This window comes from Callospermophilus lateralis, chromosome 4, assembly GCF_048772815.1.
Source record: "Callospermophilus lateralis isolate mCalLat2 chromosome 4, mCalLat2.hap1, whole genome shotgun sequence".
NCBI classification, from domain to species: domain Eukaryota; kingdom Metazoa; phylum Chordata; class Mammalia; order Rodentia; family Sciuridae; genus Callospermophilus; species Callospermophilus lateralis.
In genome coordinates, this window is record NC_135308.1 from 88,493,195 (window position 1) to 88,520,812 (window position 27,618).

General features: G+C 34.8%; 1 protein-coding gene across 3 annotated transcripts in view; it reads right to left on the reverse strand.

Annotated features, from left to right (window-relative positions):
• Slco1a2 (solute carrier organic anion transporter family member 1A2) overlaps positions 1-27,618 on the reverse strand; it is a 72,320-nt gene that overhangs the window by 39,431 nt on the left and 5,271 nt on the right. For 2 of the 3 annotated variants that reach the window (XM_077109223.1, XM_077109224.1), the window contains 8 exons: positions 23,309-23,441; positions 19,826-19,932; positions 17,554-17,700; positions 11,202-11,300; positions 10,188-10,409; positions 7,304-7,468; positions 5,856-6,051; positions 4,144-4,309 (listed from right to left, as the gene is read on the reverse strand). In XM_077109223.1, the coding sequence (XP_076965338.1) occupies positions 4,144-4,309; positions 5,856-6,051; positions 7,304-7,468; positions 10,188-10,409; positions 11,202-11,300; positions 17,554-17,700; positions 19,826-19,932; positions 23,309-23,441 (1,235 nt within the window). The remainder of the gene's footprint in view (positions 1-4,143; positions 4,310-5,855; positions 6,052-7,303; positions 7,469-10,187; positions 10,410-11,201; positions 11,301-17,553; positions 17,701-19,825; positions 19,933-23,308; positions 23,442-27,618) is intronic. The other variant, XM_077109225.1, reaches the window with a different exon arrangement.

Consider the following 27,618-nt stretch of genomic DNA (forward strand, 5'->3'; position numbering starts at 1 on the left):
AAAAGAAGGAAGGAAAAAATCATGCATCACTTGGAGAATGAACAATAGGTCACTGAATGATCAATGGGTTATAGAAGACATCAAGGAGGAAATTAAAAAATTCTTAGAGATAAATGAAAACACAGACACAACATATCGGAATCTATGGGACACAATGAAAGCAGTTTTAAGAGGGAAATTCATCGCATGGAGTTCATTCCTTAAAAAAAGAAAAAACCAACAAATAAATGATCTCACACTTCATCTCAAAATCCTAGAAAAAGAAAAGCAAAACAACAGCAAAAGAAGTAGAAGGGAAGAAATAATTAAAATCAGAGCTGAAATTAATGAAATCGAAACAAAAGAAACAATTGAAAAAATTGACAAAACTAAAAGTTGTTTCTTTGAAAAAATAAATAAGATCGACAGACCCTTAGCCATGCTAACGAAGAGGAGAGAGAACTCAAATTACTAGCATACAGGATGAAAAAGGCAATATCACAACAGACACTTCAGAAATACAGAAGATAATTAGAAATTATTTTGAATCCTTATACTCCAATAAAATAGAAGATAGTGAAGGCCATGAAAAATTTCTTAAGTCATATGATCTACCCAGATTGAGTCAGGAGGATATAGACAACCTAAACAGACCAATATCAATCGAGGAAATAGAAGAAGCCATCAAAAGACTACCAACTAAGAAAAGCTCAGGACCGAATGGGTATACAGCAGAGTTTTACAAAACCTTTAAAAAAGAACTAATACCAATACTTTTCAAGCTATTCCAGGAAATAGAGAAAGAGGGAGAACTTCCAAATTCATTCTACAAGGCCAACATCACCCTGATTCCTAAACCAGACAAAGACACTTCAAAGAAAGAAAACTACAGACCAATATCTCTAATGAACCTAGATGCAAAAATCCTCAATAAAATTCTGGTGAATCGGATTCAAAAACATATCAAAAAAACTGTGCATCATGATCAAGTAGGATTCATCCCTGGGATGCAAGGCTGGTTCAATATACGGAAATCAATAAATGTTATTCACCACATCAATAGACTTAAAGATAAGAACCATATGATCATCTCGATAGATGCAGAAAAAGCATTCGACAAAGTACAGCATCCCTTCATGTTCAAAACTCTAGAAAAACTGGGGATAACAAGAACATACCTCAATATTGTAAAAGCTATCTATGCTAAGCCTCAGGCTAGCATCATTCTGAATGGAGAAAAATTGAAGGCATTCCCTCTAAAATCTGGAACAAGACAGGGATGCCCTCTCTCACCACTTCTGTTCAACATAGTTCTCGAAACACTGGCCAGAGCAATTAGACAGACGAAAGAAATTAAAGGCATAAAAATAGGAAAAGAAGAACTTAAATTATCACTATTTGCAGATGACATGATTCTATACCTAGCAGACCCAAAAGGGTCTACAAAGAAACTATTAGAGCTAATAAATGAATTCAGCAAAGTGGCAGGATATAAAATCAACACGCATAAATCAAAGGCATTCTTGTATATCAGCGACAAATCCTCTGAAATGGAAATGAGGACAACCACTCCATTCACGATATCCTCAAAAAAATAAAATACTTGGGAATCAACCTAACAAAAGAGGTGAAAGACTTATACAATGAAAACTACAGAACCCTAAAGAGAGAAATAGAAGAAGATCTTAGAAGATGGAAAAATATACCCTGTTCATGGATAGGCAGAACCAACATCATCAAAATGGCGATATTACCAAAAGTTCTCTATGGGTTTAATGCAATGCCAATCAAAATCCCAATGGCATTTCTTGTAGAAATAGACAAAGCAATCATGAAATTCATATGGAAAAATAAAAGACCCAGAATAGCAAAAACAACTCTAAGCAGGAAGTGTGAATCAGGCAGTATAGCGATACCAGACTTCAAACTATACTACACAGCAATAGTAACAAAAACAGCATGGTACTGGTACCAAAACAGGCGGGTGGACCAATGGTACAGAATAGGGGACACAGAAACCAATCCAAAAAATTACATCTATCTTATATTTGATAAAGGGGCTAAAAGCATGCAATGGAGGAAGGATAACATCTTCAACAAATGGTGCTGGGAAAACTGGAAATCCATATGCAACAAAATGAAACTGAATCCCTTTCTCTTGCCATGCACAAAAGTTAACTCAAAATGAATCAAGGAGCTTGATATCAAATCAGAGACATGGCGTCTGATAGAAGAAAAAGTTGGCTACAATCTACATACTGTGGGGTCAGGCTCCAAATTCCTCAATAGGACACCCATAGCACAAGAGTTAATAACTAGAATCAACAAATGGGACTTACTCAAACTAAAAAGTTTTTTTCTCAGCAAAAGAAACAATAAGAGAGGTAAATAGGGAGCCTACATCCTGGGAACAAATCTTTACTCCTCACACTTCAGATAGAGCCCTAATATCCAGAGTATACAAAGAACTCAAAAAAATTAAACAATAAGATAACAAATAACCCAATCAACAAATGGGCCAAGGACCTAAACAGACACTTTTCAGAAGAGGACATACAATCAATCACCAAGTACATGAGAAAATGCTCACCATATCTAGCAGTCAGAGAAATGCAAATCAAAACCACCCTAAGATACCATCTCACTCCAGTAAGATTGGCAGCCACTATGAAGTCTAACAACAACAAGTGCTGGCGAAGATGTGGGGAAAAGGGTACACTTGTACATTGCTGGTGGGACTGCAAATTGGTGCAGCCAATTTGGAAAGCAGTATGGAGATTTCTTGGAAAGCTGGGAAGGGAACCACCATTTGACCCAGCTATTCCCCTTCTTGGGGTCTATTCCCTAAAGACCTAAAAAGAGCATACTACAGGGGCACTGCTACATAGATGTTCATAGCAGCACAATTCACAATAGCAAGACTGTGGAACCAACCTAGATGTCCTTCAATAGACGAATGGATAAAAAAAAATGTGGCATTTATACACAATGGAGTATTACTCTGCATTAAAAAATGACAAAATCATAGAATTTGCAGGGAAATGGATGGCATTAGAGCAGATTATGCTAAGTGAAGCTAGCCAATCCCTCAAAAACAAATGCCAAATGTCTTCTTTGATATAAGGAGAGTAACTAAGAACAGAGTAGGGAGGGAGAGCATGAGAAGAAGATTAACATTAAACAGGGATGAGAGGTGGAAAGGAAAGGGAGAGAGAAGGGAAATTGCATGGAAATGGAAGGAGACCCTCAGGGTTAGACAAAATTACATACAAGAGGAAGTGAGGGGAAAGGGGAAAAAAAACAAGGGGGAGAAATGAATTACAGTAGATGGGGTAGAGAGAGAAGAGGGGAGGGGAGGGGAGGGAAGGGGGGATAATAGAGGATAGGAAAGGCAGCAGAATACAACAGACACTAGTATGGCAATATGTAAATCAGTGGATGTGTAACCAATGTGATTCTGCAATCTGTATATGGAGTAAAAATGGGAGTTCATAACCCACTTGAATCAAAGTGTGAAATATGATATGTCAAGAACTATGTAATGTTTTGAACAACCAACAATAAAAATTTTAAAATATAAAAAAAAATTTAAAAAAAGAAGACATGCCTAACTCTATCTATCTTGTTTAAAAAAAACTGTTTTTATGTGAAAAACACAAAAAGCACATACATAAATATACATAGAAAACAGAAGAAAAAAACACAGCAGTTTGAGAACAAAATTGAGAACAAAATTGCCAACTTCTTTTTCAATGATAAATTGTTTTCTGTCCAGTATATTTTTAACCCAAATTATTTTAATAATAATCTAAACTGGCTTAAAATTACAGATGAGTACTCAGACACTGTGAAGGCGTTACATAGATCTGAGAAGTGAAAAGGTAACAAAGTGTGTATATAGAAGGTAATTTAAGTTATACAAATAAAAAAAAGTCTGGTTTTAAGAAAAGACTAAATTTGTTTTCAGCAGATATAGGTCCAGTTCAAAGTTAGAAAATGCTAATACAATACACAGAAGGTCTGTCAAAAAGGCCAGTAGGATGTATTACCATGTTCGATCCAGTTCCAAAGGATGTCTCACAACCAGCAAGACAAGCTGACATATATGATAAATCATTGTCAATACATAGAAGTTCTGTCAAAAAGGCCAGTAAGATATGTTACCATGTTCAATCCAGTTCCAGAGGATGTCTCACAACCAGCTAGACAAGCTGACATATATGATAAATCATTGTCGCCACATACAGGATCCCATGTTTTAGTTGGACAGTTGCAAGCTCTATTGCAGTCATCAAGGACTTTATTTCCCACATATAAATCTTGTTGTATTCTGAAATGATTTAAAATAATACCATGGATACTGAAACACTATTCAAGACTTGTTTTTCTTCTTTCTATCTTAATCTCCAATTATGTTTCCTCCCCTCCACCAAAATAGAAAAAGAAATCTTCTATCAATGTGTGACTTGCCTACTATAGTTTTGGTGTAAAAGATAACCAGGTGCAGTGTCACAAAACCACTTTTTCAATGATTTATTTTAGAAAAATACAATCCATAAACAAGCACTAAGTGCCTACCATGTGGGATGCATTTAATTTTTTTTTAGTTATAAATGGACAAAATGATTTTATTTATTTTTATGTGGTGCTGATGATCAAACCCAGTACCTCACCTAAGAAAGTGCCCTAGCACTGAGCCAAAACCCCAGGCCCATGGGACGGAATTTTCCGGATATTATTAGAACTAAAACATGAAGATGACCTAATCTCTAAGGTTGATCCATGTGGGAGAAAATAATGAGAGAGCTAACTTGAAGATCAAAACCTCCTATTTCCATTTATAATGCATTTACTTCAGAAACAAAGTCACGTGAGTAAAAAAAAAAATCATTCTTCTGGTTTAGTACCCAGTACTTATAATTGTGATCATGCACTAACTAATATAAGAGTCTAGAGAATGAATTCAAATCCTGTGACTAGACCAAAGTGTGGCCTTCCACATGTTCTCTCTGGGAATCAGCATAATTGGAGATGCAGACAATCTTTAAGATTCTTTCCAATTTTAAAACCTACATTTCTACACTGATATGGTTGAAGAGGTTTTTTGAACTTCTCTAATCTTCCATTTCTTTATCTATAAAATGGAAATAATAATGCTTATGTTAAGCGGAGCTTGCAAGATTCAAATCAGATAATATATGCAAAAATTATGATTTTATATTTGAAATTATTTTAATACTATAATACTTGATGACTTTAAAAGGAACACTTTAGGAAGCTTTTCATTTCATTTTGACTTGAAGTGAATTTTTTAAATTTCTCATTACTATGGAAAAATCTTTCTGTAAACCCAGATAAACCTCAAAATACAATATCTAAAACTATTTATACTTTAGACATAACTATATCAGTGATGTACATAATTTATATATTAATTTACCATGAATTAGGATTCAATAATGCTAATTAAGCCCACCATGGAAAAATCTAAAGGCTATTTAGACTGCATAGTCAACTTTTCATTTTAATATTTACAGGGGTATAAAATATATGGATAACAAATCCTAATATAACCTATAGGTAGCTTCCTTTATGTACATTTTAATGTCCACTAGGATATCACAAAGACTACCAATTATACACATACACACACAATCATAAACTCATTCACCCTGTGATGTTCACTGCTTTTTTAATAAAACTAGAGTTTGAATGGATTGGTATATAATTGATAGGTAAAGGAAAGATGCAGGATGACCATGGATCACTGCCATTAACTCCTAAAAAAATGATTTGGTTTTGTACAATCACTAGAGAAAATATGCTACTAACAGTCTGTTGAAAGAATATGGTATTTACCAGAAAAAAAAACATACCCTGCATAAGAGGTAGTTATGCCAGCAACTGGAGAATTATCACAAGTCACAAGAAAACATAAAAAATAGAGAAGGTACTCAATTACAGATAACCAACATCCTATGTGGGCAGCTTGTTTAACGGTAATCTTGAACTTCTTCATAATTAAACCACCAGCAATATATCCAATGCATACTGGAGGTAAGTTATAAATACCTATAAATGCAAGTAAAATGTTATTTACAAATTGACAACAACAAAGAACAAATATATTATCACTTTTGCCTAATATGTTTTACATAAGAAAGTATTTAGATTGAAGTAGTGGTGATTTTAACCCTACTCAGTTACACATCATGTACAAGGAGATTTCAAAATGACTCATAATGTCAAGTATATTTTTTAAAAAATATTATTATCATTCATTTAATTATTCACAATAGGTTTTCAATTTCTTATAGTCAGGTATCATGATCAAAGTCTCTTTTATTAGGATATACATAGGAGTAGCAAGTCCGAGTTGACCAGTAATTTATTATATTACTCTCTAGTGTGTGGGATAGGAATATATACATATATAAGTATTTTATATGTATATATATAACATATGTATATATATATATATATATATATTTATATATATATGGCAGTTCAGTTACTTACTCCCACTTTGATTATTAAGAATTTGACTCAGTTCAAGGTACTTTAGAAAGTCATTCTGCTGAAACTTTGGCTGTTGAGTGTGGCTATATTTCATATTTTGCTGTGCTAACCAGCATTCTTCTTTCCCAGCTCTTTGTCCCCTTCTTCAATACAAAAAAGGGAAAAAGCAAAAGGGAAAGACAGCCCTAGGCTGCTTTGTATAATATCTGCATCACTGAATCATATTCTTGGATGAACGTGTTAAAACTCAAGGCATATAGGTACACATAGCCTGGGATAGTCATTTTTTAGAAGAATAAAAAGATCTCAGGAAAAAACTCAGGCAAAGTAGAATCACTGGGGTTAGGGTAGTTACAGGAAAGGCAGAAAGTATGTAGATGCAGAAATATTTAAAACCATCAGGGGACCAAGGAACTACATTAGGAGGAATATGGAATCCAAGAATTTAAGCCAAAAGAGTAAAACACAGAATCCTAATGAGTTAACTTTAATCCTTTATAAATTAATGAACTGCCTATCTGAAAATTCACTAATGTTTGCATTTCCCGAGATTTCCATAAACATTATGAGTTTCTATTCTGACTGGAAAGAGGGCAGAAAAGAGAAAAAAAAGACAATTTCTGACCTCTTCCCCTTCATACACTTCCTTAATTTTCCTAGAGAGTGGAAAGAGGAAATTTAGCAGAGACAGGAATATCCTAAAAGATTTCAATTTAGGAGTTTCCTAATCTCTTTGTCACATTGTTCACCATTTCATGGGGGTTGGGGGGTAGTATGCCAATAACTCAGAGAGAAACAAACATACCAATGAGAAAGATTGCATCAGAAGTTGATTTTCCATATTGTTGTTCCAGATATTTAGGCATAAAGGAGAACATGTTAGCAAATGCATTGAACTGTAACACACTTATAAGTATGAAAAGCATGTAAATTGGATTGCAGGAGAGACTTTTCATGAATGGTAAAAAATCTGAAATGAAAGAATGATAGTGTCAGATCAACTTGGCTTTGCATTTTGTGGCAGGTGTTTTCCTGAAACATCAACCTCCCTCCTCGATTATACTTCGTAATGTACATATATCTGTTCATTCTTTTTACTACCTGTAAGCTGAAAATATATAAGCCGAGTGGCTTCTGGAAATCAGTGATATACCTAACTGGGTAGAATTATAACACAATAGTTTACCTTCCCTAAGTCATTATTTAAGCAAAATTTTAAAGAGACAAATGTAGGGGCTGGGTTTATGGCTCAGTGGTGGAGCACTTGCCTCACATGTATGAGGAACTGGGTTCAACTCTCAGCACCACATATAAATAAATGAATAAAATAAAGGTCCATAAATACTGAAACAAAAAATTTAAAAAAGAGACAAATACAGCATCTGGGTCCACACCATTTTTTTATCCTTTTTTTCTATTAATATCCTCTCTTCTCTAGAGATCATCTAGAATGGAAAATGCTTTTTCTCCATAATCTGGAAGGAAATCACTTTGATAAAGAAGTATGTACTAAAATATAGAAACTATCACTCCCTGAATATTTAAAATAAAGACATGGGAATTAATGGAATAAAAATTTGTTTAAGTACCAGGAATTTTTCTGCTTCTTCAGAACAACAGTTTCAATTGTTGTTTCATCAGTTCACAATGGGATGTATATTAGAACTACCTGGAGATATTTGTTAAACCATATGCAGGCTCTGTTCACATAGATTTTGATTCATTTGGTACATAATAAGGACAATATAAATGATTTAACCAAAATTTTTTTCTGCTTAATTTGTGGCCTGTCTATGGTAAATGGGTTGAGTCACATTGCAGATATTTTGGCTCAAATTCTAATTTCTTTTCACTTTTTCTATCTTCACGTTCTCTGTCTCAATTTCCTTGTTTTGTACTGTCCTAGTTTACTTAATATTAACTGCCTACAACTTACTCGAGTCGAGAATGAAGTATGAAGAAATAAACCATTTGGTAGAAGAAATAACCATTGGTGGAGGAAGCACAGCTTAATGCAAAGAAATAAATCCCACTTGTAGAATTCCTGCTTAAGAATAAGGTCCATGAAGGTCCATGCAGAGGAGGGAGATGTGGTCAATGTGGGGATTGAACTCAGGGTACATGACCACTGAGCCACATTCTCAGCCCTATTTTTATATTTTATTTGGAGACAGGGTTTCACTGAGTTACTTAGCACCTTACTGTTGCTGAGGCTGGCTTTGAACTTGTGATTCTCCTGTCTCACCCTCTGAGCCTCTGGTATTAGAGGCGTGCGCCACTCGGCTCTTTGGGCTTTTTAAATCACCCATTTTTGTTGACATCCCTGTCCTAATAGAAGAGTCTTGATAGTTCAAACCTATTTAACATATTTTATCTTACTCTAAGCTCTTCCCTAGTTTTGAAAGTTGATCTTACAAACCACAAAAACTATTCTGTGTTAATATTCTCTATCAGTCTGTATTAGCCCTTTTAGAAGAATTGTTATCATAATCATGATGCTTAAAATTTTCAAGATTGTAAACTAATCCTAATCTTCCAATAAGTATTAAATAGTGTTTAGTTGTGCTTCAAGTGAATTTGTGATTGTTAATAAAAATTAATGTGTAAATTGTAAAAGAGCTTGTGAATTATGGTAAAATAACAACATCAACAATGAAAATATTAGTACTAATAGGAATAATAATAGGAACATGTACCAGAATTCCTTTCACCTGTACACAATAACTCTATAATAAAAGTAATGCTATTATTGCCATTTTACAGATAATGAAACAGCCCCCCCACCCCCGCCATCACCACCCATCTTCCAAATAAATACTTTTTAAGAATTCTAATGCCCAGGCTACATTCCCTAAGAATTAACTCAAACTTCCTGAGACTACTATACTACTTTCAAGCATCAGTAAATTCTAAAATTCCTAAGTGATTCCAATGTATGCCACGTTTGGGATAAAAATACTACATACTAAAATTATCTACGCTAAGTTTCCCACCGAAACATCTTCTTGAAAACTTTGCCTTGAACTTTGATTAAAGATCTATATAAAAAATGCTACATTAATTATGCTCTTGCATTCACTGAAATTCACTATGTTGCTCAATGCTACTTGTATCATACATCATATGATGATATTTTTTCTACACTTTTATACTTTGTTATTGAGGGAACAATTTATCTTTAAAAATTATCATTCACCCCTTTATCAAATATAAAGAATCATATTATCTATAATGTTTCCTTTTTCTGCCTTAAACTCCAGGAAGCTCACAGCTAAGCTAAAATTTTGGTTATAGAACTATACTACCTATTATGATTAGTGCATGTTTTTTCCTACTATTGTTCTTTAATTTCTACTTGTTCATTTTTAAATTAGACTTATGTTCTCTATAGAACAGATTGTTTTAAAGCAGATAGGACCAAATATATTTGCTTATTTGGAATTCCAAGAATGATTTCAATTTTTATATAAAGACTCAGATAAAACAGCTTTCAAATTATATCATTTGTTTTCAAAGATTAGCACAGGAAGAATCAGACTAGTTAGATATTATTGACTTGTGATCAGTAATAACAAAATATCTTAATAGCGTACATCAGCAGCATAATATATTATAGTGCTAAGCTAAAACACAGAAACACCTATGTAAAATAAAAGGTAAATTATGGTGTTTAAAATTTTTATATTTGCCTTTAGTGATTCCATCCTTTTCCTTCTTGACCTCTCCTCTCTGTTTTTCTTCTTTGTCATTTTTAATGATGTCAGCATTACCCTCTAGTCCCTCCTTTGGAAGCGTTTTGGGCAAAAAGAAAAAAGGAATGGCAGTGAGGACATTCACTCCTGCACAGATCAAAAAGCCAAACCACCATGCACCAACCCAACGAGTATCAGTGGGAGTTATGGTCAGAGCATCTGTAAAAAAATTTATATATTTATATTAGTTTATGTCATATCTCTTGTATAAAATACAGAAAATTATTAAAATTATAATTCTCAGGATCATTCAGATAGAAAATTTTCATACAATTCAGACATTTATAAATTTATCTAAGGTTGATCAATGATATGAAGTTAAAGTTAGAAGCAAGAAGTCTTGGTGAGCTGTTGCACAGTAGGGTGATTATAAGTAACAGTTGTGTACTATACATTGCAAGAAAGGATTTTGAAAGTTTTCCTCTTAAAGAAAAGAGAAATAGATATTATACATTGTTTACATATATCAAAACATCACATGGAATCCTATTAGTATGTATAATTTTTGTTTTATGTATCAGGTAAAATAAATTTAATTTAAAAAGATTTGTCTGCCAATGTGTACTGCTATGACATAAATAATAAAGCAATAAATTAGCCTTGATTATCTATCATATCACTAAAGAATTTATAACTAGGTACTTAATAAATAACTGAAAGGTCTATTCCATTATCTACAAGTGATCCCTTGATTACAAGAAAGTAAAACTTATATTCTTAAATCTTTTGAAACCAAAATAATGGCTGTGATATGACAGAAAGAGTAATGGACTTTGAATCAGAAGATCAGCATTTTATCTTCCTCTACTATTTACTCCACTTTGATTGGCTGATGTAAACTTGAAATAATCTACCTTTGTGAGGGTCAAATAGGACAACAATTACATGAAATTACATTCATAAGATACTTTGCATACTCTGACACTGTTTAAATAGATTTTATTGAATTACCTGTGTTTACAGATCCAGTGTCTACATAAATGTTTGCACAGAATGACGCTAACAAAAGTCCAATCAAAGGACCGATGATAGCTCCTGTTTCTATAAACCCTAAAAAAACCAAAAATACAAAGTTATAGTATAGTTACTCACATAGAGTCTGGTTCTATGAAAAGAATGAATTTTTCATTTTTTTTTTTTGAGAGGGGTTGTGCTAGTTGTTGAATGTAGGGACTTACTCATGATAGGCAAGTGCTTTTTTGCTTAGGTATATCCCAATTATCGGAGATATTTTTGACTGAGATATTCAGCTTATAAGAAAAATAAACTTGGTGTGCATATAAAATAACATTGATTTTGTAAATGTTGAAAAACAAGCTGCTATTGTTTGAATCTGCGATGTCCTCTAAAGCTTCATAGGTTAGAGGCTTAGTCCCAAGTTTGGCATGATTAGGAGTTGGTGCAACCTTAAGATGTGAGGACTATTGGAAAATCTTCAAGTCGTTTGAGTCATGCCCTAAAAGGGGTGATGAGACTCTAGTCCCTTCCTCTTTCTCTCTTACTTCCTGGCCATGAAGTAAGTAGTTTCACACACATGCTTCTGCATCATGTGTTACCTCACTACAGGCCCCAAAACAACAAGGCCAATTGATCATGAACTGAAACCTCTGAAACTGAGAGCCAAAATAATCATTTTTCTCTTTATAAATTGATAGTATGGTTTAGATATGAGGTGCTCCCCAAAAGCTCATGTGTGAGATAATGCAAGAATTTTCAGAGGCAAATGACTTGATTATAAGAGTTGTCACCTAATCAGTAGATTAATCTAATGATGGATTAACTGGATGGAAATGTAGGAAGGTAGGGTGTGGTTGGAGAAGTAGATTACTGAGGGTGAGCAGAGCTCTCTGTGCTTCCTCATTTCCATGTCCTGAGCTGCCTTCTTCTTCCATACCTTTCAGCCATAATGTTCTGTCTGACATTGAGCCCAGAGCAATGGTGTGGTCCATCTATGGACTGAAACTGTGAATTAAAATAAACTTCTGCTTCTTAAATTCTTTTTTGTCAGGTCTTTTGGTCACAGTGACAAAAAAAAAAAAAACTGACCAAAACACTGATTATTTCAGGTACTTGCTAAAATAACAGAAAGTTGACTAACATAGAAGCCTCATAATTTAAAGCCAATTTCTCAATACTTCCAAATTCTCTTTTATGCTGAGTAAAAGCTTTGCTCTAACAGCACAGACACACAGGCATCCTATTGAAAAATCCATGATAAATAAAAATAAAATATTTTTGATGCTTTACATAGCCATATTTTTAAAGAAATTCTAAAGCAATAACATGTAAAAAGAATTTTTTATACATATTCCTCAGAAAAACATCACTCCAAATCTTCAATTAAAAATTCCTTGAAAAGAATATGCCCTCATTATTATGGTACATCTCATTGATTTTATCACAGTCTCCTTTCTTATCCTTCACATTCTTATTTTCTACTTTCCTCAGTCTCTTATATCCTCACTTGGCTTCTTAATAATTGAAAATTCATCAGCAGCCACCTCTTGATTTATGTGCAATTCAGAATGTATGCTGATCCGTTCCTGATCACTGAAAATCCAGGCAGGAGCTTCTTCAACTTCTTCTGCCTACTTCAAATTTTGTCTCTGCATTTTGTCTGCCTTCTCCACAGTCTCAGGGCTGAAGCTCAACTACCCCATGTAGTCCTGACTTGTCCGGTACCAACCCCTTTTATATTATCTGTGGTCTTTATCTGCCTAACATTCCCTATTCTATGCTTATTTCGTATCCTCCCACCCAATGATTGTTACACTATCTCTAAAGCACTCTGCTCTATTTCCTTTCCCTATACTCTATCTCCATTTCCTCACCTCCTCCTCACTTGCTCGAATCTCTTCACATTATACTAAACAGTATAAGTAATAACTCTTTGTCACTAATCCAGTGTCCTATCTTGGTCTTCATCCTGCTAACTCTGTCATTTGACATTGCTGACTAACTCTTGTCATTTTTCTCCTAGAACCTTCACAAAACTGTACACTCATTACTTTACTTTTCCCACTATGACTACTTTTTCTTTGATTTTTCTTCCTCTTATTCTACTCTTATTCTACCTCTTATTCCAATATTTTACCCTAGGGTCTCTCATTATACAAATGAGCTTCCAATGACAACCTCATTTTTCCATTCTAATTTTATTTATTATCTCTATGTAGATGATTCTCATGCTGTATACCTAACTTTCATATTCTCTCCTAAACTCCAGAGCTATACATGGAACTATTTTATTGATGTCTAGGTATTAGATTTATAATTATTTCGTTGTACATACACACATGCAGATATATAACATTGATATAATTATGTAGTTATTTATTTACTAAACTTATTGTGGACATGTATCTTATTCATCTTAATATGTAGATAAATTATCATAGTTTTACATATTATGTACCTATTATGGTTTAGATATGAGGTGTTCCCCAAAAGCTCATATGTGAGAGAGTACAAAATGTTCAGAGGTCAAATGATCAGATTATGTGATCTTTGACCTAATCGATGGGTTATTTCACTTCAGTGGATTAACTGGGTGGTAAATGTATGCAGAAATATATGACTGGAGGAAGTAAGTCACTAGGGGTATGACTTTGAGGTTTATATTTTGTCCCCAGTAAACAGCGCTTGCCCGCTCTCTCTCTTTTTTCTTTTTTTCTCCTCCTCCTCCTCCCTCTTCCTCCTCCCCCTCTTCCTCCTTCTTCTTATTCTTGGTTGCCATGTCCTGAGCTGCTTCCCTCTATAATATCCTTCTGCCATGATGTTCTGCTTCACCTTAAGCCCAGAGCTGTACAGCCAGCCAACAGTGGACTGAACCTCTGAAACCATGAGCCAAAATAAACTTTTCTTTCTTTAAATTGTTCTTGTCAGGTATTTTGATCATAGCAATGAAAAGCTAACTAAAACAGAAATTCATACCAAGGAGGAAAGTCACTGTTGTTACTAACCTAACCTTCTGGTTCAAAAGCCTTATGGAGTTTATGAGAGGAATTTTGAGAAATTTAGAGATGCAAAGTATAAGACATTTAAAATGTTGTAAGCAGAGCTTAATTGGAGATTCTAATTGGAGCACGAAAGACCAAAATGCTAATAGGACTGTGGATAGTAAAGACTGGGATCATTCAGAGGAGAAAGAAGACTGAATTGGAAATTGGACTAGAGGCTACTTATGTGGCAAAGTTGTCATCTACATTTTGTCTATGTCCTGGGACACCCTAATTAATTTGGTGGAGGAAATTTCAAGGCAGCAAAGAATTCAGGGGGCAGTATGGCCATTGCTTGCAGCTTTTAGCTAAGTTTACTGTGATAATCAGAAGCAGAAAGCAGAGTAGAAAGATTTGAAAAACTTGCAGTTTGGCCAGAAAAGTGTGACTAAAACTGAGGCCAAGGAAGTTGTGATTGTTAAGACATTACATCCACTAAAGAGACACCAAGTACCTTATCCATAAACAATAGCTTGAATGCATCTCAGGAATGGACAAGACAATGCCTATCACAGGCTCAAAGATCTCCTTTGAAAAGAGATCCTGGAGGCATCTTGCTTGCACAGTGGGGCCTAGGAAGTTGTTTCACTGTGCTCAGTCATCCAGGCACTCAGAGGCTGCTGAAGCCATCATCCCAAGAGGTTTGGCTACTGCTCAAGATGGTGGCAGACCTTGGCACCAACCACATGGTCCTAGTTCTGCAGGAATGAGATGCTGGAGTTATGGTGACAGGGAGGTTTCCATTGAGATTTCCTAGGAAGGCCAGGAAAAGTGTAGCCAATTCAGAGTACCTGTGGGCTGTCCCTGAAAGGGTGATGCAGAAAGATGTAAGAAGGAAGCCAAAGCTACAAAGGAGACCCCTCTGAGATCAAGAGATGCCAGTAACATGGAATATCTGTCAAGGAAGCTGCAAGAACCTATAGAGATAACCTAAGAGAGAGGCCATGTGGACTGCAACCAGTAAGGCCACAAGGGAAGAAATATACATGCCCTTTGAAAGTAACTACATGATCTCATGTTCCCAAGATGCTAGGACTCGTTTGCTCATCTGGATTTTGATTTGTTTTAGTCCCATATTTTCTTTCTATGCCTCCATTTCTCTATTGTGAAATGAAAATGTTTACTCTGTGCCATTGAATATTGGTACAATTTGCTTTTGATCTTGGCTCAAAATCAAGAGTTTGCTAGAGTCTTGAATGAGATTTTGGACTTGGACTTTGGGTAATGCTGTAACTGTTAAGACTATGGAAATGAACTTATGTATTTTTGTATACATAATTATGTAAATGAACTAAATGTATTTTTTACTGTGATATGGACATAAGCTTTGGGGGGGGGGGTGCAGAGGAGGAATGTTATGGTTTAGATGTGAAGTGTGCTCCCAAAGCTCACATGTGAAATAGTGCAAGAATGGTCAGAGAATCCACTGATGGGCTGGGGATGTGGCTCAAGTGGTAACGTGCTCACCCGGCATGTGCGGGGAGCTGGGTTCGATCCTCAGCACCACATAAAAATAAAAAAATAAAGATGTTGTGTCCACCAAAAACTGAAAAATAAATATTAAAAAATTCTCTGTCTCTCTCTTCTCTCTCTCTTTAAAAAAAAAAAGAAAGAAAATCCACTGATATGAATTAACTGGGAAGTAAATGTGCATAGACAGGGTGTAGCTGGAGGGAGTAGGTTACTGTAAGTTCAACTTTGGGGCTTATATTTTGTCCCTGGTAAGCATAGCACATGCTCGTGTTCCACCTCCTCATCTCTTTATCTTTATCTCCCTCTCTCCATCACTTTCTCTTTCCTCCTTGCCAGGTCCTGAGGTGCTCTCCTCTGCAGTGCCTTTCTGTCATGATTTTCAGCCTCACCTTTTCAGCCCAGAGCCATGTATAGGGTTGGATGAACATAGACTGAATCTGTAGAACTGTGAGCCAAAATGAACTTTTCCTCCTCTAAGTTGTTCCTGTCAGGTCTTTTGGTCACAGTGATGCAAAAGCAACTAAACCAGTACCATAGTATTTTATGAATATTAAAATACATATTAAAACAAGCTGTTTGCTAATTTATTTTAGAAACGTGTGTGCAATCTTTCAATAGAAGTATGTGAAGGGATTTAAAAAGATTGAAAAGAAAAATAATGAGATTATTGTAAAGTTAGTGAATCTCCAAAAAGTTCCAAAAGTTATTTGGGGTAATGATTCATAGTTTTTTAAAATTTTAATCCATCTTGATTATGTATAAGTCTGTTCTTATTTTCTCTCACTCGCTTAAAGTTATTAAGTTTATAAAAAGATAAATCTACATTAATAAGAAAATAACCCTATAGACAAAGTTTTGATTTTTTCAACTAGATAGAATAGCTAAGGGATATAAGCAAGTCATTTATAACAAATTAATATTACAAGATTGGGAGAAATATAAGAAAGTGGCCCTTGGGTTGACCATTATACCAGATAATACATTAATATAAAAAGGTAATTATGAAGATTGCTTTTGTGAAAAAATATGAAGAATCCCCTAAGACATGGAGACTGTGATGAAGAGACATTATCAAGGAAACTATATATAGGGTATCAGGGTTGTGATTGATAAGTAAGAGATCAGAGTTAATAAACAAGAAGCCAGCAGGTGTCATGAAGGTGGTAAAGAAGACTTGATTAAAACAATGTTTCAGAAAGACTACACTGCAAAAACATTTATAAGAAATCAATAAAAGAGCAAATAGAAATAAGTGACCAACAAAGAAGTTATAATAAATTATGAAGCAATGAGAATCTGAACAAAAACTGAAATAGCAAAAGTAGTGAGAAAGATCTTGAATCTTCTTAGAGCTTAGAATCTTCTTAGAAAGAATGCAGTGTTAGGGAAATAGAGCATTCAGAGGATTTGAGGAACACTAGATTAGTAGTCTTTTTAATAGTAGAAAGCAGATTTTGCAGCTAGGCAAACTTATACACACGTGTAATCCCAATGACTCAGGAGGGTGAGGCAGGAGGATTGCAAGTTCAAGGCTATCCTGGGCAACCTAGAAAAACTCTTTCTCAAATTAAAAAAAATTAAAAAGGACAGGGGATGTAACTCAGTGCTATAGTGTCCCTGAGATCAATTGCTAGTACCTTAAAAAAAAAGAAAAGGCAGATTTTACAAAGTGGTTTATAATTGATTGCCACATTCAAAAACCTTATGGCTAACTATGCCAAGGGACTCTACTCATCATTCTGGAAAACACTAAGATTCTAGGTAGACAATAAATTTTTAACCTAAGGGAACTTCTGTCTTGAATAGGAATTAAGGCAGATTTTTAAACTTACCAATATACAAAGGAGAGTTTTCAGATTTGGCAAAATCTTCTATATAGGAAATACCCAAAGGCATGATGGGGGTTTCACCTATTCCACGTATAATATTTCCTACCAGTACATATACCCACATTAATGACTTAACTTCCTTCACACACTCTGCATTAAAATGAACAAACAAAAAAAATTGCATTAGTGCTTGGATAGTAAGTGTTAGTGACACTTAATTCAAAGTTTTCTTTAAGCATTTCATAGTTCTTATATGCCCATGACATCTTATCAATAATTTATCTACTTGGCCAGCAATTAATCATTGGGTCACCCTTATTGCATTTTTTTTGCAAGATTGCTTAGGTTTGGACAAGTATAAGTGGTGTGCTGGAACCTGTTCTTTTGGGCTGGGAGAAAAGACTACATATACCCTTTCCCAATTCAATATTTAGTGTCAATTCTTTTGGGCAGTTTGATGGGAGTATTTACATCATATAGAATTTGGCAAACACCAAATATCAGGCTTACCCCAACCCCCCCAAATTTAGTTTACCAGTAACTACTGGTCCCAGTTAACAGCTATGAGTGTTATCTCATTCCTACACAACTTTGGGTAGATAAAAAAACACACATACACAAATATATCTCCCCATAATTCATATCACATTTATCAATATCACATTTATTTAAAACCAAGTTCCATTCAAGATTGAATTTTCTACAGCTGATAACTTTATAAAAACTAAAAATATTTAACTGGGAAATAATCACTTTATTTTCTATGAAGACTACTGTATACTGAAACTACCAAAATCTTTTAACAACACCACCCCAATCCTTGGAGCAACACCTTCTTATTATAATAATAAAGACCAGGTCCAAGGGAATTCAAAAGAAAAAAAAAAGAGAGCTCTCTGAAGACTTAGATCTACCTTTTTGCCATTTTTGTTCTAAGACAAAAAAGCTGTTAAGCCTTAAGGAAACACTGTAGGGTCATGTTTTCGGGAGAGTGAAAGACAAGGTACTTTCACCTCCTGTAAACTGGCCAGGTGTTGTTCACAAACATCAGGGACCTGAGCATAGCTGTATCCCGCAGTTTTTTGAGAAGTCTAGCTCGAAGTCATTCCCAGTCCCAAAACATCATAGTCTCCATTTCTGGAGATTTGTTTGTTTTCCCCAATGATAAGCACAATGATTTGCATCTAGAGATCACAGACAAATCCTAGGCTTACTCTAGGGCAAAACTGAAGATGTTAAGTGACGAAAGAATGAATGCACTTTCCTGGAGATGCACCAAAGAGGGGAGGCTTTGCTGCCCCCACTGTAATGCAGACTAGTGCCTACACAAGCCTTCTGCAAAGCCAGAGTGAGTTCAGGCTACTGGTGATGTTTTCCCTTTTTTTCTCAGTAGCTTCTTTGGCTTAGCTCTTCTGAGACAGTTAGTCTTTAACTCTGATTCCATAATGGCAGTAAGTTCCCAGCTATCAGGACTACTGCAACTTCCACTGTCACAAATCCAGTATTAAAATGTCCCCATCAGAGGAGGAGAAGTTCTGGTTTGAGGTAAGTCAGCAGTCATATCCAGACTAAGTGTCACTAGAAGATTATTTAGATCCCTTAGCATATGAAGGAGCAGAGGGCAGTATGCTGTTACAGTTTTGTGCTAAAGTGTAAAGTCAAGTCTCTGTTAAAGAAGGTCAAGGAAATGGAAAAACAAATTCCCATTAGTAGAAAGGGAATAAAGTAATTCCAAATTTTAATATACTTGCTGCTTTCCTAGCTATAGAATATCAGTGATATAATACAAAGCTTTAGAACTTTTTTTTCTATTTGCTATTTGCATAATTGTAGAGACCAAATAATGAATATAAATTCATCCTTCAAAGTAATTTTTCTTTGTGAGATTAACTCTATAGTGGTCCTAGGATGGTTATCATTGACTCATTTTTTTGTTTTTTGTTTTTTGCTGTACATATTGGAGATTGAACCCAGTGTCTTACACATGCTAGGCAAGCTCTCTACCACTCATCTACATTTCCACCCCTCTTTGACTCATTTTTAAATAACCATTTTAAGAAACAGACAGGGAAATCTTAATAGATACATTGAATAAGGGATAATAATCTATATTATTAGACATTCCTATTTTCCTTCTTGTGATCCCCTCAGAATCCCAGAAGAGAAGAAATATCTTCTGTTCATTCACCAAAATCATTTAACTAAACCCAATATTTTGTCCAAAAGACCAGTTATGAATTCACTGGACAGAATGCCATACAATGAAGTAGACAACCTGATGGATCTTGTGTTGGTCTTGAAGTCTGGTTGCCATTTTCCATACACAGGAAACTGTTTGAGGACAAGTTGCTTGAAACTGAAACTGTAGATTCATATTCATATCTGTATGAATATGGGGAAAACATATTTATGTTAAAGAATTAATGAGGACAATGTGGGCATTTTGCAGATTACTAACTCCTGCTTCACTTCAGCCACAACATTCAAATCCTGTAAAGATGTCTTTTCATCTTTGTTACTCTAATGATCATAAATTAATATCATCAAAAGAATCAAATAGGCTGCTCATTGAAAATGTAGACTCCCCTTACAGTTAGCTTTCAGTTCTCTACATGTCAATGTTATACCTTTTAGATTATCTGACATCAACCATCTGTGGTTTTTAGGTGACCATTTCCTGGAAATGATTAATATGGAACAAGGAACAAAAACTAAACTTAAATAGAAAACTCAACATATAATTAAGAAAATAAAGGCTTTGGTGGGGAGGGAGACAATCTCTACCTTTGGATTCTCTGAAGTTTGCTCATAAGACGCATAACCATGAATTCTGAGAATCCAAAAATAATTACTCAATGTGTTCATTAACTCCTAAAAAAAGGAAAAAAATTGCCCATCATAATGAGGGGCCTTGGGAGAATCTCAACTATCAGCACAGCTTAATGTAATTTTTTTCCTCTTCTCACAAGAACAAAAGGGTTAATAGATTGTGGCCATTTAATTTAGGCAAATTACCACAGGATCCAAATATCCTTTCTCAGAAAATAAATTACATACTACAAGATTATAGGAAATTATGTCCAACTGAGTCTCTCTTTGTTAGAAATTATTCTGTTCTTTTTAATGTGTATATTAGATAAGAGAAAGCCAAAAGAAAACTTTCCCTTCTTAGTTGTATATGAGCTAGAGTGTTATGCTTGGATACCCTCAATAGTCTTTAATTTCTATGCTGCCGGATATAATACAAAGGGTTTAAATACCTTGTCCTTAGAACAATTGCCTAGTCATGCCCATAGAACATGGCTGTGAACTGTGAACAAAAGTTTCTATTTCCTTACTGATGAGCTCATGAGACATAAGAACTTCAAAGAAATAAGACCTTTGGCAGATGGTGGAACAAATGTAAATAACAGCCAATATTACTTGATATTACCTTAGATAAGATAGAAAATAAAAGAGCAGTAAAAACTCTTTGCCTGAAAACATTTGATCCCTTCAAAAATACCCGAGAAGATAAAATAAAATAATTTGTTGATTTAATTTATATACTTAAAATTTAGTCTCTTATTCAAAGTCCATTTATTCATAAACACCAACCAAATAGCAATAAAAGGATTTTAAAATGAAAAACAAAAATGCACAATTCAACAAGGATAAAAAGACTGGGAAATCTGACAATAAGGCGGAGTTTGAAGAAATGTGGAAAGTGGGAAAGCAGGTATGTCAACCATGACTGAGTGGGAGAATGAAAAATATTGTCATAAGCGTCTACAGGGGAGCACTTAAACACATGCTGTACATCTCTAGAAAGTTTCAGGCAAGATACCTAAAAATGTAAGTGTGCATGACCCAAATTTCAAATGATTTACACACTTTGTTTTAAAGTGTACATAAAAATGAGTTAGACCTACAAAGACATCCCCTGCCTCTCACACTAAAAATGTACATTGAGTCTAAAGTCTAAACAGGCATACTGAGGACAGGAAGGCCATGCTAAAAACTGAGTATTCAATAAAATAGAAAAACTGCATACTAAAAAATGAGGTTACCATTCCTACCATCTGGTAGCCAAGCTTCTACCTCCCAAGCAACAGAAAGTAGAATCCTTGCCTAGAATAATTAATTAACAGGTGATGCCCAGTTCTGAGCCATCTGAAAACAACCAGTCCTTACCCTATGAAAAAGTCCTCCATTAATCAGGACAAACATGGAATTTCTAATTAGCTTATTGTTGCTGTTATTCCTCTCTTAAATATGAATAACCAAGAACAAGATACATGAGGGACACTACAGTGGTAAAGACAGAGACAAACAAAAACTACACTTGGAGGAGCCAGAGACAACAAAGACAGATGAAGAAAATTTAGATGGGAAAAGATATTGCCTTCTTGAAAGAATAAAATGTTCCTCAAAAAGAGATATTAAAAAAATAAAGGAGTCCTTGAAAATAAAAAAAAATGATAGTATAAATTAGAAACCCATCCAAAGGTTTGGAAGACTCATCTCCCAGAAAGTAGAAGGAGATATACCATAAAATTAGAGAAAGAAGATGAGAAAAACATAAGTTTAATCCAGAATATCCAATATTCAAATAATAGAAGTTGTAGAAAGAGAAAAAAGAGGGATATGGGGAGAGAGATATTATCTAAGGGAAAAAATACAAGTAATTTCCCCAAATGTCCACTGAAAGCACCTAGCACAGAGAAGAAAAGAACTTATGCCAAAATAATTATGAATTTCTGACTCTAGAGTTTAAAAGAAAAATCTCAATATTTCCCAGAGAAAAGAAACTGGTCACATAGATTAGAATTGCATAGTATTCTCAATAATAATAACACTGAAAAGAAAAAATAAAAACAGCACTTTGGAATGGTTTCTAAACTATAGATCAAATGTGGAAGTAAAATAAGAATATATTCAGATGAACAAGGTTTTAAATATTATTTTTAAATACTTTCTCAGAAAGTTACTAAATTACCCCCTAAAACCTCTCTGACTGCACTGAGAGGGCAACTGCTCTACCAAATGGTGAGGAATTAATGAGAGATACAAAGAAAGCTAATCAAAAGAAAAAGTCAATTATTATAATTCAGGAAAAATAAAAGTTACATAACAGAAAAAAAACAACATGATTCAGTGGTGAAAAGTGTTTTCAAATAATACAAATATAAATACTGCATATGATTTTATAGTAGGAATTCAATATACATCCAGTACAATGAGGTATTAAAAACTAACAAAATACAGAGGCAAACCCCTAAAAGAGCTAAGGCAGTTACAAGGTTACAAGCGGTTGCCCTTGGAAAGCAAAAATCAGGGGTAGGGGACAACTCTTTCAATATAATTTTATTTTTACAATCTTATACATAAATTATTTTGGTAAAAATTAAAATAAAAATCAACATTCAGACTGCTCTCTTTGTGACCTACAATTAAACAGAATCTTATTGCAATCAAAAGTATCTAAATAGTCCTGAGAAAGGAGTAATTCCCCAATTCTGGCAGGTCCTAAGTATTTTTTCACTGGATTCAACCTCATGAAAGAAGTGTCCCAAATCTCTGTTTCACGGATTGACAAGGTGTAACTGTGTGAGTGGAAGTGAGGCATCCAAGGGCACAAGACAGAATTCATTTCTTCCAGCTCCTACTTCACTATTGTGTTCTTTAGGAAGCATCACTCCCAGAAGGGGAATTACAAGCCTCAGTTCTTGCAAATAAAAAACAAACCTAAAATATCATCAAAGACTGGACTACTTACCGGTTCATGAGGAAATGAGGTAGCGATATTAAGAAACACCCTAATCCCATAACCACACATCCAACACCAATCATTATAGGTCTATGTAGTTTAGTTCCAAAATAACTCACAAATATAATCAACAAAAGATTTCCTAGGGAAAAAAATTGAGAATGCTTATATCAGTAGGTATTAACAAAATCTAAACAGTTTCACCCAGTCATTTATACAATAGTATTTACTATATAACAGCCATCACAAGTACTGGGATTGATACTCAGGATGCATAAAACCTTTAAATAAGTAAGACAAAACTTCTGTCCTAAAGGAGGATTCTGTTTCACAATTAAGACAGATACATAAACAGATCTCTGTGGAACATCACCGTTAAAGAGGGCAGAGGAAAGGAAGCTAATGAAAGATACTGAACAATAATTTTGGGGAATTTTAAACCTCTGTGATTATCCAACCTTGGGAAATAGGGCACAAAAGTAGATAACAGCTTGTGTGTGACCTCTGGCCTCTCCTTCCATACCTGTTCTACAAAACAGGTATGGAGTTAAAAGCTGAAAGAACCAAAATGTAAGTAGGTTCTTGACAACCAGGCATTTTTAATTCAATAAACAATATTTACCCTGATTCCAGTATGTGTAAAGAAAACCTCTATGATAAGCTTAAGCATTATAAAAATTTCAAAAAATCTTTTCCTCAAGGAGTTAATTTTCTAAGTAGTGTTGAATACTTTGAAGACTTTTCTTTCAATCTCTGTTTCTCTCTAGTCTGCATTACATATAGAACAGAAGTAGTGTTTACATTATTTTACATGGAAAGTGCCCCACATCTATAACCACATTGGCCTCTCCACATCTGTAAAATTCCCAGTACTAATGCTATCCTTGTTGAAGGTAATGTCTATGGAAGCTCACTGAAATCTGTATGTTTTTGTAAATGAAGAAAGGAAGAGCTTTCCTTCCATACATTAGTTTGAATTCATCTTTCACATGGCCTTGCTCTGTCAGTAAAATCATTGCCATAAGGACATAGGACAAGAGAAGTGTGGACAAGGCTATGGAGAAGGTGCTTATAAAAATAACCATTGAGGAATTCAAGTGAAGTCACGTAACTTACTTCTGTTTTTCTCCCTCAGCAATTTATTTTGGGTCTTCAACATTCTCAAGTCACCTATTACATCCAGTAGGAGTAGTGGTAGGAGTAGTTAATATTTTATACTTTGTTAAGAAATTTAGGGCAATGAAATATTATGGTATATGGTTTTCCCACCCTGGGGCCTTACTGCCTTCCTTCAGTTTCAGAGGTATTGGTGCCCATCTGACCATTCAAGTCCAAGAACAACATCCATTTTCTCCAGCAATTCATACCAACAATTAAAATCTCCCTCACATATTTTAAACCTCTCACTCTCACTAAACTTTAGTCTACAGATGTCTTAACTAGTTTCTCTCTAAACGTCCAAGAACATTCATCTATACTTGCAGATTCCATGTCCCCCCACCTCCCATTCTTTCCTGAAGTCACTGCTGTCTCCACTACTTTTAAGCTTCTATTCTTCTTTTTTTATCTTTTCTTTTTTTTTTTTTTACATGTTAAGAGATTGAACTCAGGGTCTCACATGTACTAGGCAAGCACTTTTTAACCATTGAGCCACATCTCCAGCCCTACTTTTTGCTTCTAAATCTACTATTCAATTAAAAGTACTTGGCACATGTCATTGATTACTTCAACACTATGAAACGATGGAAACAGTTCTCCATCCTTATCTAATTGAATATTTCTAATGTTTTTAACACTGTTGACACATCCTTTCACATGAAATTGAAATACATTGTTTCTTCTGGAAATTTTTACTCACTTGGCATGTATAGTACCATTCTGTCTTGTCTATTTCTCCTACCATTCTTTCTTTTAACACTTTAATGGGTTCTTTTTCTCCCATCTCTGGCTTAAACACTGGTACAATTCCAGGATCCACTCTTTATCCATTGTACTTACTCATTTGTTTGTTTCACTTTGCAGTGCTGGAGATAGAACCAGGGATTCCTGCATGCCAGGCAAGCATTCTATCACTGAACCATATTTCTAACCCCTGTCCATTGTACTTATCTTACATCCTCTCCCTGAATAGACTCATCTATTCTCTACTCTTAACAAACTCCTACTTACTCACTATTCAATAGCTCCAGCCCAGGTAGTTTCCCCGTGCTTTAGACTTTTGACTGCAATGTAAAGATCACTACCCAAAGGTCTCACAGATACCATCATGAAAAAATCACCTAAATAAAGCTCATCATCATCTCCACAGCCACTACCATTATCTTGCTCCTCTTTCTGTATTCTCAGCCTTGACACTACTATCCTTGCCACTGTCCAAGTTGGGAAGCCCTTTCCCTTACCTGCCTCTTATATGTCATCAGGTTCTCTGGAATTTAACTCCCAGATTATTTTAAGTCACTCTCTTTTCTTCATTCCTATAAGTATGATCCTGGCTCAGACCCAGATACTTCTCCGTTGGCTTCAGCATCAGCCCCCTGGGCCCTCTCTATTCTCTATCTGGTTTTCTACCTTCAAATCTATCTCAACACAGTCATAAGCATTGCCCTTCTAAAATGTGAATCCGACATGGCTTTAAACAGGGATTCTTAGTCATGGCTAGAAATCACAGATGACATGAACTTGAGGGAGAAAAAAAAGTTGCATCTTTATTTTCACTAATCTCTATTAGCTTTTCCATTGATGGTAAAAAGTAGGCAATAAAATAAAATAGCATTAACAATTCTTATGATTTTGTCACCAACAGAAATATAGACATTTGCATGTAATTACAGTTGTTGCAGATACTCAAATATTATTAACACCAATAATTAGTTGAAAATTAATGCTAGATCTTGTTTAATGTGTTAAAATCCAGGACTATTATTTAAAAAGCTATTTTTATATTTTGATATAATGCTATTTCAATATATTTGGCTTCCTTTCTACCGCTATAGTTTTTTGTTTTATGAAATTACATGATTCTGAGATCATACGGCAACAGGTTACCAAAGAGGTGCTTAGCACAGAAGAAGACCAACAACACCCTTTCCAATCCTTATTGACTCTCTCCCTCACACCAAGACTAAAAAATATACTCCATAACAATTCCACAAGTCTCTGCCCATTTCTTACCCTTAAACACCCTACCCACTTCTCCAGGTTCACATCCTAACAATTTCCACCTCAAGCTTGACTACCCAACAACACAGGGCTGAAGATTTCTCCCCACACAAGCTACTGTGCTGTTTCACCCTCGTGCTGCTGCTTCTATTGGAACTCCCTTCACATTTACCTAATACCATTTCTTCACCTGGAAAACTTTTACTCATCTTTCAAAAGCCTGTCTTTCCCAAATGAGGTTGTGTCCCCTTTCCTATTTCAATAGGATCGTGCATGCATTTATGAACGATATTTATTGCATTCAAAATTATTATTTTGCACCTATGCCCTCCACCAGCCTGTGAGCTGAGTCTATGCAAGGAGTCTATGCCAGAAATCTATGCAGGAGTTAGTTCTAACTCTATTTCCAGGAGTTAGGAGAGTCAGAGTAAGATCTGAGATAGTTCTAACTTTATTGCCAGGACACAGGAGAATCAGAGTAAGATCTGATCAGTCATCCCAGGTTTCAGTTTTGCTTCTCCTCAACCCTGGTTTTTCTTCACATTTTGGTTAAATCTATAAAAGGCAATTTTTATCTTGAAAGAAGTAGAAGCTATTATAAAACTGCAAAGGAGTAGCATCACTATTTCTATGTAGCATTGTTTACAGAAATCTTTTCCTCCCTCATCTTTGTTCTCACAAATTCCCAGTTACTCCAAAAATTAGAACCTAAAAGTAAACTTCATTCTTCCCCATGGGATGTTTCTAAAATAAATTCAGAGAGAGACAGGAAACTAGTTTCTTCTTCTTTCTGAACTTGGAAAGGAGAATTGTCAACCTCCCTGGCATAAAAGGAAAAGAAAAATATTTGTGTTTTCCTTTGAAAAACAAATTCCTTTGGTCTCCCACAATACATGCTAAATTCAAAGATGACAACCTTGTTTCACTCAGGGCTGTCAAATGATAGATTTAAATATAAATACTCTGTTACTCATGCCAGATAGCCAAGAGACTATTAGGATAAAAAAGATAGTGGTGCGATATGTGGCAATATTTAGGTATTAATTTGAGGTAATATTTAAATGGATTGTTTGTAAGCATATCGTAAGTTTAGCCAGGCTATTCAATCAGTTTTAGAAAACATGTAATTCAGTTAGATTAAATGGCTTAAAACAGTAAAT